Source organism: Triturus cristatus, chromosome 6 (assembly GCF_964204655.1).
Source record: "Triturus cristatus chromosome 6, aTriCri1.1, whole genome shotgun sequence".
In the NCBI taxonomy this organism is placed as follows: domain Eukaryota; kingdom Metazoa; phylum Chordata; class Amphibia; order Caudata; family Salamandridae; genus Triturus; species Triturus cristatus.
In genome coordinates, this window is record NC_140589.1 from 56,031,205 (window position 1) to 56,045,229 (window position 14,025).

A 14,025-nucleotide genomic window follows, 5' to 3' on the forward strand; every position below is an offset into this window, starting at 1 on the left:
CCAGTACCTTCGTGCCCAATCCGGAGCCACCAAGATAACTTGGGCCCGGTCGTGCCTGATCTTCTTCAGCACTCTGGGCAGAAGTGGTATAGGCGGAAAGGCGTACAACAGACCGCAACTCCACTCGTGACGAAAAGCGTCGCCGAGCGAGTGCCGCCTTGGAAATTCCAACGCGCCGAACTGCTGACATTGCGCGTTCTCTTCGGTGGCGAATAGATCTAACCAAGGCTCTCCCCACTGCTGAAAGAGACCTTGCGCCACTTCGGAGTTCAGACGCCATTCGTGATCCATCATGCACCGGCGGCTGAGTTCGTCTGCTCTGGCGTTCAGAGAGCCCACCAGATGTTGAACCACCAGGGTTACGCCCTGGTGTTCCAGCCATGTCCAGAGGTGCAGAGCCTCCTGACAAAGGGTCCACGACCCCACCCCGCCCTGTTTGTTGCAATACCACATGGCGGTGGTGTTGTCCGTGAACACCTGCACGACACTTCCCCTGACAGAGGGAAGGAAGGCTTTCAGTGCAAGTCGGATCGCTCTCAACTCCAACAGGTTGATGTGGAGACGAGACTCCGCCGGAGACCAGAGGCCTCTGATCTCCGCCTCTCCCATATGGCCACCCCATCCCAGGAGGGACGCGTCCGTCACTACGACATGCTCCGGTTGGGGAAGGGAGAGGCTCTTGCCCTTGACCCAATCGCGGTCCGTGAGCCACCACTGCAACTGCCGTGCAGTGCCCTCCGAGATCAAGACATGGTCGGACAGGTTGCCGTGATGCTGGGCCCACTGAAACTTTAGGTCCCACTGCAGAGCCCGCATGCGCCGCCTGGCGTGATGCACTAGTAGGATGCAGGAGGCCATCAGCCCCAGAAGCCGCAACACTAGCCTGACCGAGACCCAGGATAGAGGCCGAAAGATGGGAATCAGGGCCTGTATATCCCGGACCCGCTGTTCCGGTGGATGGACCCGGAACTGCGCCGAATCGAGAACCGCTCCGATGAAGAGGAGCTTTTGAGAGGGGCTCAGGTGTGACTTCGGCACGTTGATGGAAAATCCCAGCAAATGCAGGAGATCCGCCGTAGTCTGGAGGTGGGAGACGACTGTCTGGGGCGAGCCCGCCTTCAACAACCAGTCGTCGAGATAGGCGAAGACTGGGACCCCTGATCTGCGCAGATGAGCTGCGACCACCGCCATCACTTTGGTGAACACCCGAGGGGCACTGGTGAGGCCGAAGGGGAGCACGGTAAACTGAAAGTGCTCTTGGCCCACCGTGAACCGCAGGTAACGCCGGTGGGCCGGCAGGACGGGAATGTGGAAATATGCGTCCTGCAAGTCCAACGCTACCATCCAGTCTCCAGGGTCTAGGGCAGCTAGAACCTGAGCCAAAGTTAACATCTTGAACCTTTCCTTCCGGAGGAAGGCATTGACGTTCCGGAGGTCCAAGATAGGGCGTAGGCCCCCTTTGCCCTTCTTGGGAACCAGAAAGTAGTGGGAATAACAACCACGACCTACTTCTGGGTTCGGAACGCGCTCGACGGCCCCCTTGGCCAAGAGGGCCGAAACTTCCTCGTGGAGAAGATTCAAATGATCCCCCGAGATACGGTGGTGCTGCGGTGGCATGGCTGGAGGGGTCGTCTCGAAGGGGAGAGAGTAGCCCCTTCGGACGATTTGCAGCACCCACCTGTCCGATGTGATGGACCGCCAGTGGAGCAGGTGATGGCGAACTCTGCCGCCCACTGGCGTGGAATGGGCCTGAAAGCTTGGACTAGGAAGGTTTTGAGGCGGATGCTGCCGGGGTGGATGTGGGCTGACCTCGTCGTCCTCCAGAACCGCCTCGGCGGAAACCACGTCCGCGACCGCGCGCAGGTTGATTCTGCGGCTGGTGGCTAGGCGCACGTGAGGAGGCACCCCTTCCTTGGCCACGAAAGGGGCGAAAGGCGGAAGTTTGCGACCACGGGGCCGAGAGGCCCAAGGACTTGGCCGTAGCCCGAGAGTCCCTAAAGCGATTCAGCGCACTGTCCGCTTTCTCGCCAAAAAGGCGAGTGCCATCAAAGGGTATGTCCATGAGAGAGCTCTGGACATCACCCGAAAATGATGTGGACCGCAGCCAGGCGAGACGTCTAAGCGCCACTGAGGTAGAAATCGCCCTACCCAGCGAGTCCGTGGTGTCAAGCCCACATCGTATAGCATGTCGCGCGGCATCCCTCCCATCGGCCAGAGCCTGGGTAAGTCGTGTCCGGACCTCCTCCGGACACAGGGGCAGCGCGTCCTCCACCGCATCCCACAAAGAGTGGGAATAACGGTCCAAGAGACAAGCGGTGTTCAAAGACCGCAGGCCCAAACTAAGGGAGGAGAACAGCTTCTTGCCAAACTGCTCTAGTCTCTTGGAATCCCGGTCCGGTGGGGCGGTCGGGAAAGAGGATTGGGAGGTGGAGGCCTGGATAACCAGGCTCTCAGGCGTAGGGTGTTGGGACAGAAAACTGGGGTCGCCCGGAGCAGGGCGGTGGCGCCTGGCGACGTTCCTGTCCACAGGAGGAACTGTGGAGGGCTTGGACCAGGTGCCCTGTAGAACGTCAGTGAGGGCCTCATTGAATGGCAGCAGAGGCTCAGTGGAGCTTGCTGCAGACTGAAGCACCTCAGTGAGGACGTTCGTCCTCACAGCCACGGCAGGTAGCTCGAGCCCAAGGGCTGCGGCCGCCTTGCGCAGCACCACAGAGAAAGCAGCACCCTCCTCCGAAGCCACAGTCGGAGGAGAGATGAATCCAGTGTCTGGCGAGGTATCCAGGCCACTGGCCTCCCCCAGTTCATCTGCCCAGTCCTGGGACAGTTGGGCCTGAGCGGCCATAGGATCCTCGGATCCCTCCCAGTAGTCCCCATCATCCGACTCCTGGTGTAGAGGAGAAAGTAACGGAGCCGGGCGGCAGACAAAGTGTGTCTCTAGCGGCGCCGATCGCGGCGTCCATCGACGCCGTACCGGCGCCGGGCCCGGAGTGGGACTGAACCGGGGCTCGACGTCGAACGGAGTCGACGCCGGCGTCGGGGGTGGTACCGGTGTCGACGCCGGCGGAGGAGGCGTGACGAGGTTGACCGGCGTCGACGGGGACTCGAGAACGGGTCCCACGGGCGCTTGCGGCGTCGAGGCCGGAGCCGTCAACGGCACCGGGGCCGGAGCCACCGGCAGGCAAGGCAGCCCAGTCGGGTCCGCGGGGCCCGAAGGCGCACCAGCGGGCGCCGACGGCGGAGCCAGCTTCCTCATGGCCGAGAGAAAGGCACTGACTTCCGCCGGCGTCGCGTCAGTCCCAGGGACCGGAGGGTATGGGGACGTGCGCGGCGCCTGCGGCTCCGCCGGAGCCGCGGGGGTGGAACCACCCGGACCCTCGGCCGAGTCGCGCCACCGGCGAGGGGAGTCCGAAGAGCGGTGTCGCCTCTTGGACTTCTTGGAATGCTTCGACTTACCCGAAGACTTGGATCCCGACGACCGATGGTGATGTCGGCTTCGGCTCCGCGACCGATCCTTGGACCTCCTCCTAGACCGGGATCGAGAGGCGCGCGGAGCCGAGTGGCGAATCTCGAGAAGCTTACGGGACCGCTCCCGTCTAGCCTTCGAGGTCAAGGCCTTGCAGTCCGAGCACGACTCCGCGTCGTGATCGAGGCCCAAGCAGTAAAGGCACCGGCGGTGATGGTCCGTAACCGACATCAGTCGGTTACAGTCCGTACAGGCTTTAAACCCAGGCATCCTACCGGCACCGGTGTCGAGACACGATCAAAAAGGATCAAAAAAGTTAGTCAAAAATTGACTAAAGGGGTAGCTCTCCCGGATCTGCGCTGACTGGCGCGGAAAAAAGAAGAACTGATGTCAGCGCGCGAGGGCGGCGTCTAAGTACTCCGACGACGTCATTCCGGCGCACGACGCCGACGACGGACGCGGAGCCGCAGACGACGCCTAGCGACGCGCAAGGGGTATTGCTGACGAAAAATCTTCCGGATCCAGTCTGACGCCTGGGGATATTCTAAGGTGAGGAATCTAACTAACGTGTTTCTTTCAGATGGAGAATATACAGCACCATTCCCAGTGGAGAGGTGGGTCAGACAGGGCTGTGTCCTGGCACCCTTCTTGTTTACCTTGTATACAAACAGCTTAGAAGGAGTCATGCTTGAAGGGTGCCAGGACTTACCGCAGATACATAAATGATCCATACCTGTCCTACACTATGCTGACGACGCAGTGATAATGGCCCAAACTCCATTAGAACTACAACGGGCCCTTAATAGATATAATGAGTAGATGAAAAGCCTTGACCTAAAATTTAACGTCACCAAAACTTTTATAATGAACTGTGGGAGGGGTGGTAGCAATCAGAGGACCATTTTTGTCGAGAACAAGAAAGTTGAAAACACAAAGATCTATCCTTACTTAGGCATTCAAGGGAACGTGGCAACAGGCCATAAAGGCTAGGAAACTTCTCTTTATGAGAACTACAAAAGCCCTGGTAAATTTTTAACAGAAGTTGGGTAAGAGGCCCCCAATGGAGTTGATTAAGATCTACCAAGCCAAGTGTGTCAGTACAGCAATATACGGGGCTGGGATTTGGGGATACTGTAATGTATCCAAAATACTGAGAGTAGAGAATGCGTTTTAACGCTATTTACAGGCTGTCCCTTGTTCAACATCAACCTATATTTGACACACAGAGCTAGGGTTACATTATATTACAGATATAATAAGGGTGCAACCAGTTTTACTGTGGCACCGAATCTGGATCTCATCAAACCAACATTCAACCAGAATGTCCAAAGTGACACCCTCAAGTTAGAACAAGCCTTAGATATTAGGTGGCTGAAATATATTAAAGATTTTATGATGGATTTGGGGCAACCTGAATATTTTCCTAATCCTTAACTGATTTGTTCAATCCCTAGAAAAGCTTTTAAAAAACTATGTATGACTCACCTGGAGTTAATTAGTCATGCCAGTGAGGTTTCGAAACCGACAGTACAAACGAACCAGTGGATTCTCTCTACTACTGTAATGCAACCATAATTAACTTATTACGTAACTGGGTGCGACAGATTTGTTCTCACACGCTTTAGATTAGATCTTTTCCATCAATCAATTTCTTTCCCTATGATAAACGACTGGTCCAAAAACTTAGTAAACTCCCCATGTGATGGATCTTCACCCCAATCAACAATCCATGTTGTTTTATTTTGTAAATATTAATCGGAATAAAGGAAAGAGGTGGATCCTACCTATCTTGAGAATCTGGGGTTTGAGGCAATGTCGCCCTGCCTATTTGGCATTGTAGTTTTTAGATAATGAATGCTTTACAAGAAACATTGTTTTTTTTTAAAAGTGTACTTAAATATAGGAAACAACTTTGAATTTAAATTTTTTTTTTTTTTAAAAGTCGATCTTAACCGGGTGTTTTAAATAATTGTGATCCATATTGTGAAATGATGTCTTTAATGGCTAACATGCAGCCTGAACACGATAAATTAATTCTGATTTTTTAAATAATTGATTTTAACTGGTTGTTCTGGAATAACTGTGATGTATACTGTGAAATTGTGCTTTTATGGTTTTGTGATCTAAAAACGAAAACCGAATAAAGCAAAATTTGATTTGATCCTGCTGTATTTTGCTTTTCTTGTTTACCTGTTGTATATTGTTTCTCTTTCTTTCATTTCACCTACAGCTATCATCCTTTGTCTCCCGCAACCCGTATGTAAAGCGCCTGATACCTGCTTGGGCCATGCTCGCGCTATACAAAACTTCTAAGATAAAAAATAAATAAATAAATAGTAAAAAAATAGACCATGAAAGTAGCATACCTAAGGAGCTATACAATAGCAAACCAATATTCTACGTAGTATAAGACGTATGCCCAAAATAAGGATATGAAATCTTGAGACGAAAGGCTAGATGGATGACCCGGCAATTAGCGAGTCGCATATTGCGACACATTTGTGATTCGCAATTTGCGACTCACTAATTGGGATGCTCTGTTTGCAATTCCCAATGGGGTCGCAAATTGCTTGCCTCATGCATATTAATGAGGCAAATTTATTTGCGACTCGTAAAATAGGATTAGTACATGGGTCACAGGTTTTTTGCGAGCGCAAACGGTTTTAAAACCCATTTGAGCCCGCAAAAAACCTTTGTACATCTGGCCCTATTTTCCACATCAGAGTAAAATAAAAGAATAAACCAGCTACACAGCTGCAAAGACAATCTGGAGATTAAAACAGTCAAATCCGGAGTCAAACACTCTCGCCGTAAGACTGAAGTGGTGCTTAATACTTCAACACCACTAAGTGCAACAGCAGAGGCAGGATTCAAATCCTTAAACCTAAAGAACCATAACAGTGGCTATATAAAAGATAAACAAAAGATCTGATAAGACCAAACTACAAGTGACCAGCTGTGAGGCGTATTGCCAAATCTGTACGGCTGTCAAATAAACACAGTCAGAGGTCATTTACTTCAAACTCTCCCTTACATTATCAGGGAATTTCATCCCTCGCAAACCAGGCATGTCTGCACATGGCAACGGACCGAGCCATGGCTCTGCCAATAGAATTGTTAGTAGTGTCAATTGCTGACTTAATATTGAACTTTGCCATCTCACGGCCATATTGTGCAAGCTGAAAGAGTTCAGCCCTAACCCCTTCAGGGAAGGAAGGAAGCAGAAGGGTGACAGAGTCCCATAAAGCTAGGAAGCCCTGCCTAAAACACAAGATGTGTATAAAGAGCTCAAGGCCGAACTAGCCAAAGCAAAGATATTCCGGTCATGCAGATGGAAGCATCTATATTCTCTATCTGATGGAAGTAAAGGAGAGGTATCTGGATTCAGCAAAGTCATAGTAGCTTGCATGATGAACCCCTTAGCAGTAGGGTGTCAAGAAAGACAGACAGGGTTGTCCATAGCAGGACAATGCCAATGGGAAATGGCACAACCAACAGAAGCTCCGGTCACTGGTCTCGCGGAAGTTCCCTAAAGAATATCATATAGAGACTCTCCACAGGGCAGTAAGGGTTTAACACCTGTCACACCCTGATAAAGCAGATCCAATAAGGGATCAGATGACAACGTCACCGAAGGAAGCTGCAATTTTAAGACCTCAGCATCTCTCTTTATAACTTCAACAAAAACACTAGCCTGTTACCATTTGTGGTGGAGAACGCAAATCAGAATTAGTAGAGAGTGGTAGACTACCATCCTCACCCAATGTAGCCCAAGAACTTTCCACAAGAGTCTGAATCAGACCAACCAAGCGGTCAATGTCATTGAGGTCACCTAAGCCACTTTGCAATGCTGGAAAAACAGCAACAGGAGAAGACAGGGGAACCACAGTGGCTTTGTGCAGCATCTCCGGCGCTGATTGACGTCAGGACGGCTCATGCACCATGAGTGGTGCCTCTGGCACAGACCGACGTTGGGACAGTGTCGTATCCGCTTCCCGTACCACCTAATTGCTCCAGTTCCAGGATACAGAGGGAGTCATGGGGTCGACTCTTGTACGACATCCTCTGTTATAGAACGAGAGGACCCAGCAGAGACCATGTTGCGATGCAGTAAGACCGAAGACTGCTTCGGTTTTGATCCCTTATGCTGGGATTTTCATGACTTAGGTGAGCATTGCTCGCAGGAATGGCTCCTTGACCGGCCACGGGCAGGAATCTCAGAGCGGGACGGAGACCGATGTCGCCTGGACTCCGACTAGTAGATCTGCTCTGTCAACAGCTTCATCCACCTTTCCTGTAAAGCCTTAGGCTTTAGCCGTTTACAGGTGTCACACTTCTTGGAGTCATGGTGCTCTCCTAGGCACCACATGCAGATGGGATGGGGCTCTGTAGCTGACATCTGTCTCGCACGACTTAAAGCCTGAAGACATAGGCACACTGTTTCCTGATGCAAAAAGGCGTCAAAATAGGCCAACAATTCAAACGGCCATAGGAGCCACTTCTCCAGATCCGCGTTACAGCACAGAAATGAAGAAACTGATGTTCAGGTGCCGGATCGGACTTATATGGCACCGCTGACGTCACTACCAGAAACAACGTCATGGCAGAGCCATATGGTGCTGTCCCCCGGCGTGCAGAGTTACTGTTGAAAAATTTCCGTATCCAGTCTGATGCCTGGGGAGAATTCACAAGGCAAGGAATCTGTGGCTAGATGTCTCTATCAGATACATTTTATAAAACAGTTTTCATACAGCTTGTACATAACTGCAAATTTTGTTTTTCTTAAATATTGCGTCAAAAATAATGCACTGTACCTTTGTCCATTGCCAAAGTATTCTGCTTGCAGAGACCAATTTTGGGGTAAATTCAGTAATAATTGTATTGAATGATCTAGCTTCATGAAAATATCCGCAACCAATAATTCCTAAAAATAAGCAAAAAAAACAAATTGATTACATAGGCAGTACAAAAAGTGGAGTACTGAGAACTACTGTGCGTTCATTCACTACAAATTAAAAAAAGAACCCCAGTGGTAAGACTGATAGATACTGAAAGTAAAATGGAGAACAAAACTGTAAATCAGTTGTAAGACTTCTATGTGAAAATGCTTTCAATATTCATTATATAATGTGCATAAAAGAAGCCACTAGCCTGTTTAGACTAGATGGAAGTAGTCACATTATCTGAATCTCTGCCCTGCCACAACCTGCCACGTTCGGTATTCTACCTTTACTACGTGGTCATTACTTCGTATTACCATTACGACGCATATTTTAGTTCGCAGAAGCCATTACCTAGCATGCATTTACTTAGCATGCATTTACTACGCATGTTCCATTACTTAGGATGCACTTGCTAGGCATATAGGAGTTACTGTGCAAATTAATGTTTTAGGGTACAGGGGTATTTTTAGGGGTCAGGGTGGGTTAGGGTTTTTGGGTGTAAGGGGTATTTTTAAGGGTTCAGGGTGCAATTAAGGTTTTGGGGTGCTGGGGTATTTTGGGTGTTCAGGGTTCGTTTAGGTTTTGTTGTGCTGGGGTAATTTTAGGGGTTGGGGTTGGTTAGGGTTTTGAGGTGTGGGGGTAATTTTAGGGTTCAGGGTGAGTTTAGGTTTTGGGGTACTGGGGCATTTTTAGGGGCCAGGGTGGGTTAGGGTTTTGGGGTACATGGGGTATTTTGAGGGTTCAGGGTGCATTTAAGGTTTTGGGGTGCTGGGGTATTTTCAGGGGTCAGGGTGGGTTAGGGTTTTGGGTGTAGGGGGTATTTTTAGGGTTCAGGGTGCATGTAAGGTTTTGGGTCCTGGGGTATTTTTGGGGTCATGGATCATTTAGGGTTTGGCGTGCTGGGGTAATGTTAGGGGTCAGGGTTGGTTAGGGTTTTGGGGTGTAGGGGGTATTTTTAGTGTTCAGGGTGCATTTGAAGTTTTGGGGTGCTGGGGTATTTTTGGGGTTCAGGGTGGGTTTAGGTTTTGGGGTGCTGGGGTAATTTTAGGTGTCAGGGTGGGTTAGGGTTTTGGGGTGTGGGGGTAATTTTAGGGTTCAGAGTGCATTTAAGGTTTTGGGGTGCTGGGGTATTTTTGGGGTTCAGGGTGCATTTAGGTGTCAGGGTGGGTTAGGGCTTTGGGGTGTAGGGGGTATTTTTAGGGTTCAGGGAGCATTTAAGGTTTTGGGGTGCTGGGGTATTTTTGGGGTTCAGGGTGCATTTAGGTTTTGGGGTGCAGGGGTAATTTTAGGTGTCAGGGTGGGTTAGGGTTTTAGGGTCAGGGGGTAATTTTAGGGTTCAGAGTGCATTTAAGGTTTTGGGGTGCTGGGGTATTTTTGGGGTTCAGGGTGCATTTAGGTGCCAGGGTGGGTTAGGGCTTTGGGGTATAGGGGGTATTTTTAGGGTTCAGGGAGCATTTAAGGTTTTGGGGTGCTGGGGTATTTTTGGGGTTCAGGGTGCATTTAGGTGTCAGGGTGGGTTAGGGTTTTGGGGTGTAGGGGGTATTTTTAGGGTTCAGGGAGCATTTAAGGTTTTGGGGTGCTGGGGTATTTTTGGGGTTCAGGGTGCATTTAGGTTTTGGGGTGCAGGGGTAATTTTAGGTGTCAGGGTGGGTTAGGGGTTTAGGGTGTGTGGGTAATTTTAGGGTTCAGAGTGCATTTAAGGTTTTGGGGTGCTGGGGTATTTTTGGGGTTCAGGGGGCATTTAGGTTTTGGGGTGCTGGGGTAATTTTAGAGGTCAGGGTTGGTTAGGGTTTTGGGGTTTAGGGTTATTTTTAGGGTTCGGGGTGCATTTAAGGTTTTGGGGTACTGCAGTATTTTTGGGGTTCAGGGTGTGTTTAGGTTTTGGGGTGCTGGGGTAATTTTAGGTGGCAGGGTGGGTTAGGGTTTTGGGGTGTAGGGGGTAATTTTAGGGTTCAGGGTGCGTTTAAGGTTTTGGGGTGCTGGGGTAATTTTAGGTGTCAGGGTGGGTTAGGTATTTAGGGTGCATGGGGTATCATGGGGTATTTTGAGGGTTGAGGGTTCAGGGTGCGTTTAAGGTTTTGGGGTGCTGGGGTATTTTTGGGGTTCAGGGTGCATTTAGGTTTTGGGGTGCTGGGTTATTTTTGGGGTTCAGGGTGTGTTTAGGTGTTGGGGTAATTTTAGGTGTCAGGGTGGGTTAGGGTTTTGGGGTGTAGGGGGTAATTTTAGGGTTCAGAGTGCGTTTAGGTTTTGGGGTACTGGGATATTTTTAGGGGTCAGGGTGATATAGGGTTTTGGGGTGAAGGGGGTATTTTTAGGGTTCAGGGTGCGTGCCAGGGTATAGGTTACTATTACGATAATTTTTTTGTTTTAAAGTACCAATAACGCGTTGTAACGGTATGCATAATAATTAACTGCGAAGTAAAAGCATTTTTAATGTATTTGTATATATTTGCGAAGTAAAGCATGTGCACTATAATCATGTGTAGTAAAGGTATTTGCAAAGTAAAAACTTCGAAGTAAATACCTGTGGAGAAAGGATATGCTAAGTAACCTCATATATTCGCCACGTTCATGAGTGACTTTTTTCCTAATTCTGGAGGTACCCAGGCTGTAGTGCAGCAGTGGAGGCAAAAAGTTGACTATGGTCCAGATTTACTATTTGGTGCAATGTAATGCAGTAAGCCAACTTGCTGCACTGCATCAAATAGAGAGAGAAGGAATGCCCCATATTTATTAATATATGGCACATTCATGCTCTCTCTCTGCACACAGCCTAATGCCAAGGCAGGCATCATTGCAAGGGTTCCTGAAGTACAGACAGGATTCTTTTTGTGCAGGAAGGGACACCAAAGATACTTTTCCTTGTTACACCTCTGGAGGGAAGATGCAGCATTTTGATACATTCCCTGGTTTACTGTTCTTAGTAAATCTGGAAATGCACCAAAACCCACTGGTGGATGCATGGGAGCAACTACACTCTACCCATAGAACGCCTCCCCAATGCAGAGTAATGCACGCCAGTGACTTGTGCTCCCTTGCATTACTCAGCTTTTTTTAAGCCACGCAAAGTAGCTTTGTATACCTTAGTAAATCTCACTTAAGCCCTTGAGCTGCCTTGCATGAAGCAATGGCAATGCAAGGGCTTTATACATCTGGGCCATTGTGCTTTATAAAAAAGAATGCAACAACTTGATATCTACTTTGGAAACATTCCAACACTTAAACAGTGTTGTACAGCATGAAAATGTTGCAAGGTCTGCCAGCATTCTTGTCTTTCAGACTCGTATACTTGTTGTAACGGGTTGAAGATGAATTAAATGAATGAACTTATGACACACAACCCATGTGAATCAGTGAATATTCTGCAGTTGAAGGTAACACACAACACTTTACTTACCTTCAGAAGTGCCTTATCTGGTAAAACCTCTGTCTAGCAGTTGATTCCTTACCTTAGAATATACCCCAGATGTCAGACTAGATCCAGAAATGTTTTTGCAATACCCTTGTGCATTGGTAGACGGGCTCTGCCAGTCAGCTCCATGTAGTGTCATGGGTGCTGTACAGAACGGAAGCCCAATTTACCTACCTTTGGTAACGCCTCATCTGGTAGAGGGGAAACAACCTTTACAACGCAGTCATTACATCGTACTACCTTTACATAGCAGTCATCACATCGCAACATCCTTTACATCGCATGTCATTACAACGCAGCCATTACATTGCAAGTCATTACAATGCATACCATTACTACGCATAGTACCCTTACACTATCCAACACTCACCCTACTGTTGCACTCACTTGAGTTAGAATAGTAATTTTTACCCTTACACTATCCAACACTTCCCCTTCTGTTGCACTCACTGGAGTTAGAATAGTAATTTTTACCCCTACACTATCCAACACTTACCTTACTGTTGCACTCACTGGAGTTAGAATAGTAATTATTACCCCTATACTATCCAACACTTACCTTAAATGTGATGTAATGGTATGCGTTGTAATGGTATGCGTTGTAAAGGTATGATGCGATGTAATGGAATGCTTTGTAAAGGTAGTTTCTGAAAATGCGATGTAATCGCATACCATGTAAAAGAATGCATTGTAAAGGATGTTGCGATGTAAAAACTGCATTGTAAAGGCATGCGTTGTAAATGTATGCGTTGTATTGTATTGTATTGGCACTTGCATAGCGCATGGCTACCCAGAGGCATCCCAGCACTGTAAACGTCGCTAGCGGTGCAGATCTTTTAGGGGAAGAGCCAGGTCTTAAGTTGTTTCCAGAACTTTAGATGGTTTGGTTCCCTCCGTAGATGTAACGAGAGGTCATTCCAAAGTTTAGAGGCATTTAATGAAAAGAGCCTTCCACCACTTCTCAACTTCTTGATCCTAGGGACCATCGCAAGGTGGAGTTCATTAGAGCGGAGTTTCCTATTTGCCCTGTAGAACAAGTTACTTACCTTCAGTAACGATGTATCTGTAAGAAACATTAGTTAGTTAGATTCCTCACCTTAGAATATCCCCAGGCGTCAGACTGGATCCGGAAGATTTTTCGTCAGCAATACCCCTTGCGCGTCTCTAGGCGTCGTCTGCGGCTCCCCGTCCGTCGTCGGCGTCGTGCGCCGGAATGACGTCGTCGGAGTACTTAGACGCCGCCCTCGCGCGCTGACGTCAGTTCTTGTACATAGCTTTCCGCGCCAGGAACGCAGAGCCATGCAAAGACCGACACTGGTGCCAAAAATAAAATCTAGGGGCCTGAAAAGGATAACCTTAACCCTAGATGTCAGTTCGCAGAACGGGGAGGATGGGTGGGTCGGTGAGGAATCTAACTAACTAATGTTTCTTACAGATACATCGTTACCGAAGGTAAGTAACTTGTTCATCTGAAAGAAACACGTTAGTTAGATTCCTCACCTTAGAATAGATACCCAAGCAATACCATCCCCGGTGGTGGGTCTGCGAACCAAGATCACACCAGAAAGTCCTGGAGGACAGAACGGCCAAAGAAGCCATCCCTCCAGACTTAGCTGTCAAGGCAACAATGCCTGGCAAACGTGTGTAGCGAAGCCCACGTTGCCACCTGACAGATGTCCTGCAAAGGGACACCCCGTCCCAAAGCAGTGGTAGCCGCCGTGGCCCGAGTAGAATGGGCGCGCAGCCCAACAGGAGGGTCCTTTTTTGCCAAGGAGTAACAAATTTTGATGCACAAAACGACCCACCGAGAGATGGTCCGTTTGTGCACAGCTTTCCCCTTCTTAGCACCCACGTATCCAACGAAAAGTTGGTCGTCCACCCGGAACTGCTTTGTGCGGTCCAGATAAAAGGAGAGCGCACGTTTTGGGTCCAGACGGTGGAGCCTCTCTTCCTCCTTGGAAGGATGCGGAGGCGGAAAGAAGGTGGGCAAGGTGACAGACTGCCCAAGATGAAATGGAGTCACCACTTTCGGAAGAAAGGAGGGACGAGGCCGAAGGACAACCTTGTCCGGATGAACAGAGAGAAAAGGAGGCTTTGAAGATAAAGCCTGGAGCTCACTCACCCGTCTAGCCGAGGTGATGGCTACCAGAAAAGCAGTCTTAAGCGTCAGCAGACGAAGAGGACAATTATGAAGAGGCTCAAAGGGA

At 49.1% G+C, this 14,025-nt stretch overlaps 1 protein-coding gene across 1 annotated transcript in view; it reads right to left on the reverse strand.

Annotated features, from left to right (window-relative positions):
- Nucleotides 1–14,025, reverse strand: part of DNAH8 (dynein axonemal heavy chain 8) — a 13,985,216-nt gene that overhangs the window by 5,628,604 nt on the left and 8,342,587 nt on the right. Inside the window, exon 58 of the mRNA XM_085610239.1 lies at nucleotides 8,278–8,387. Within this exon, the coding sequence (XP_085466365.1) occupies nucleotides 8,278–8,387 (110 nt within the window). The remainder of the gene's footprint in view (nucleotides 1–8,277; nucleotides 8,388–14,025) is intronic.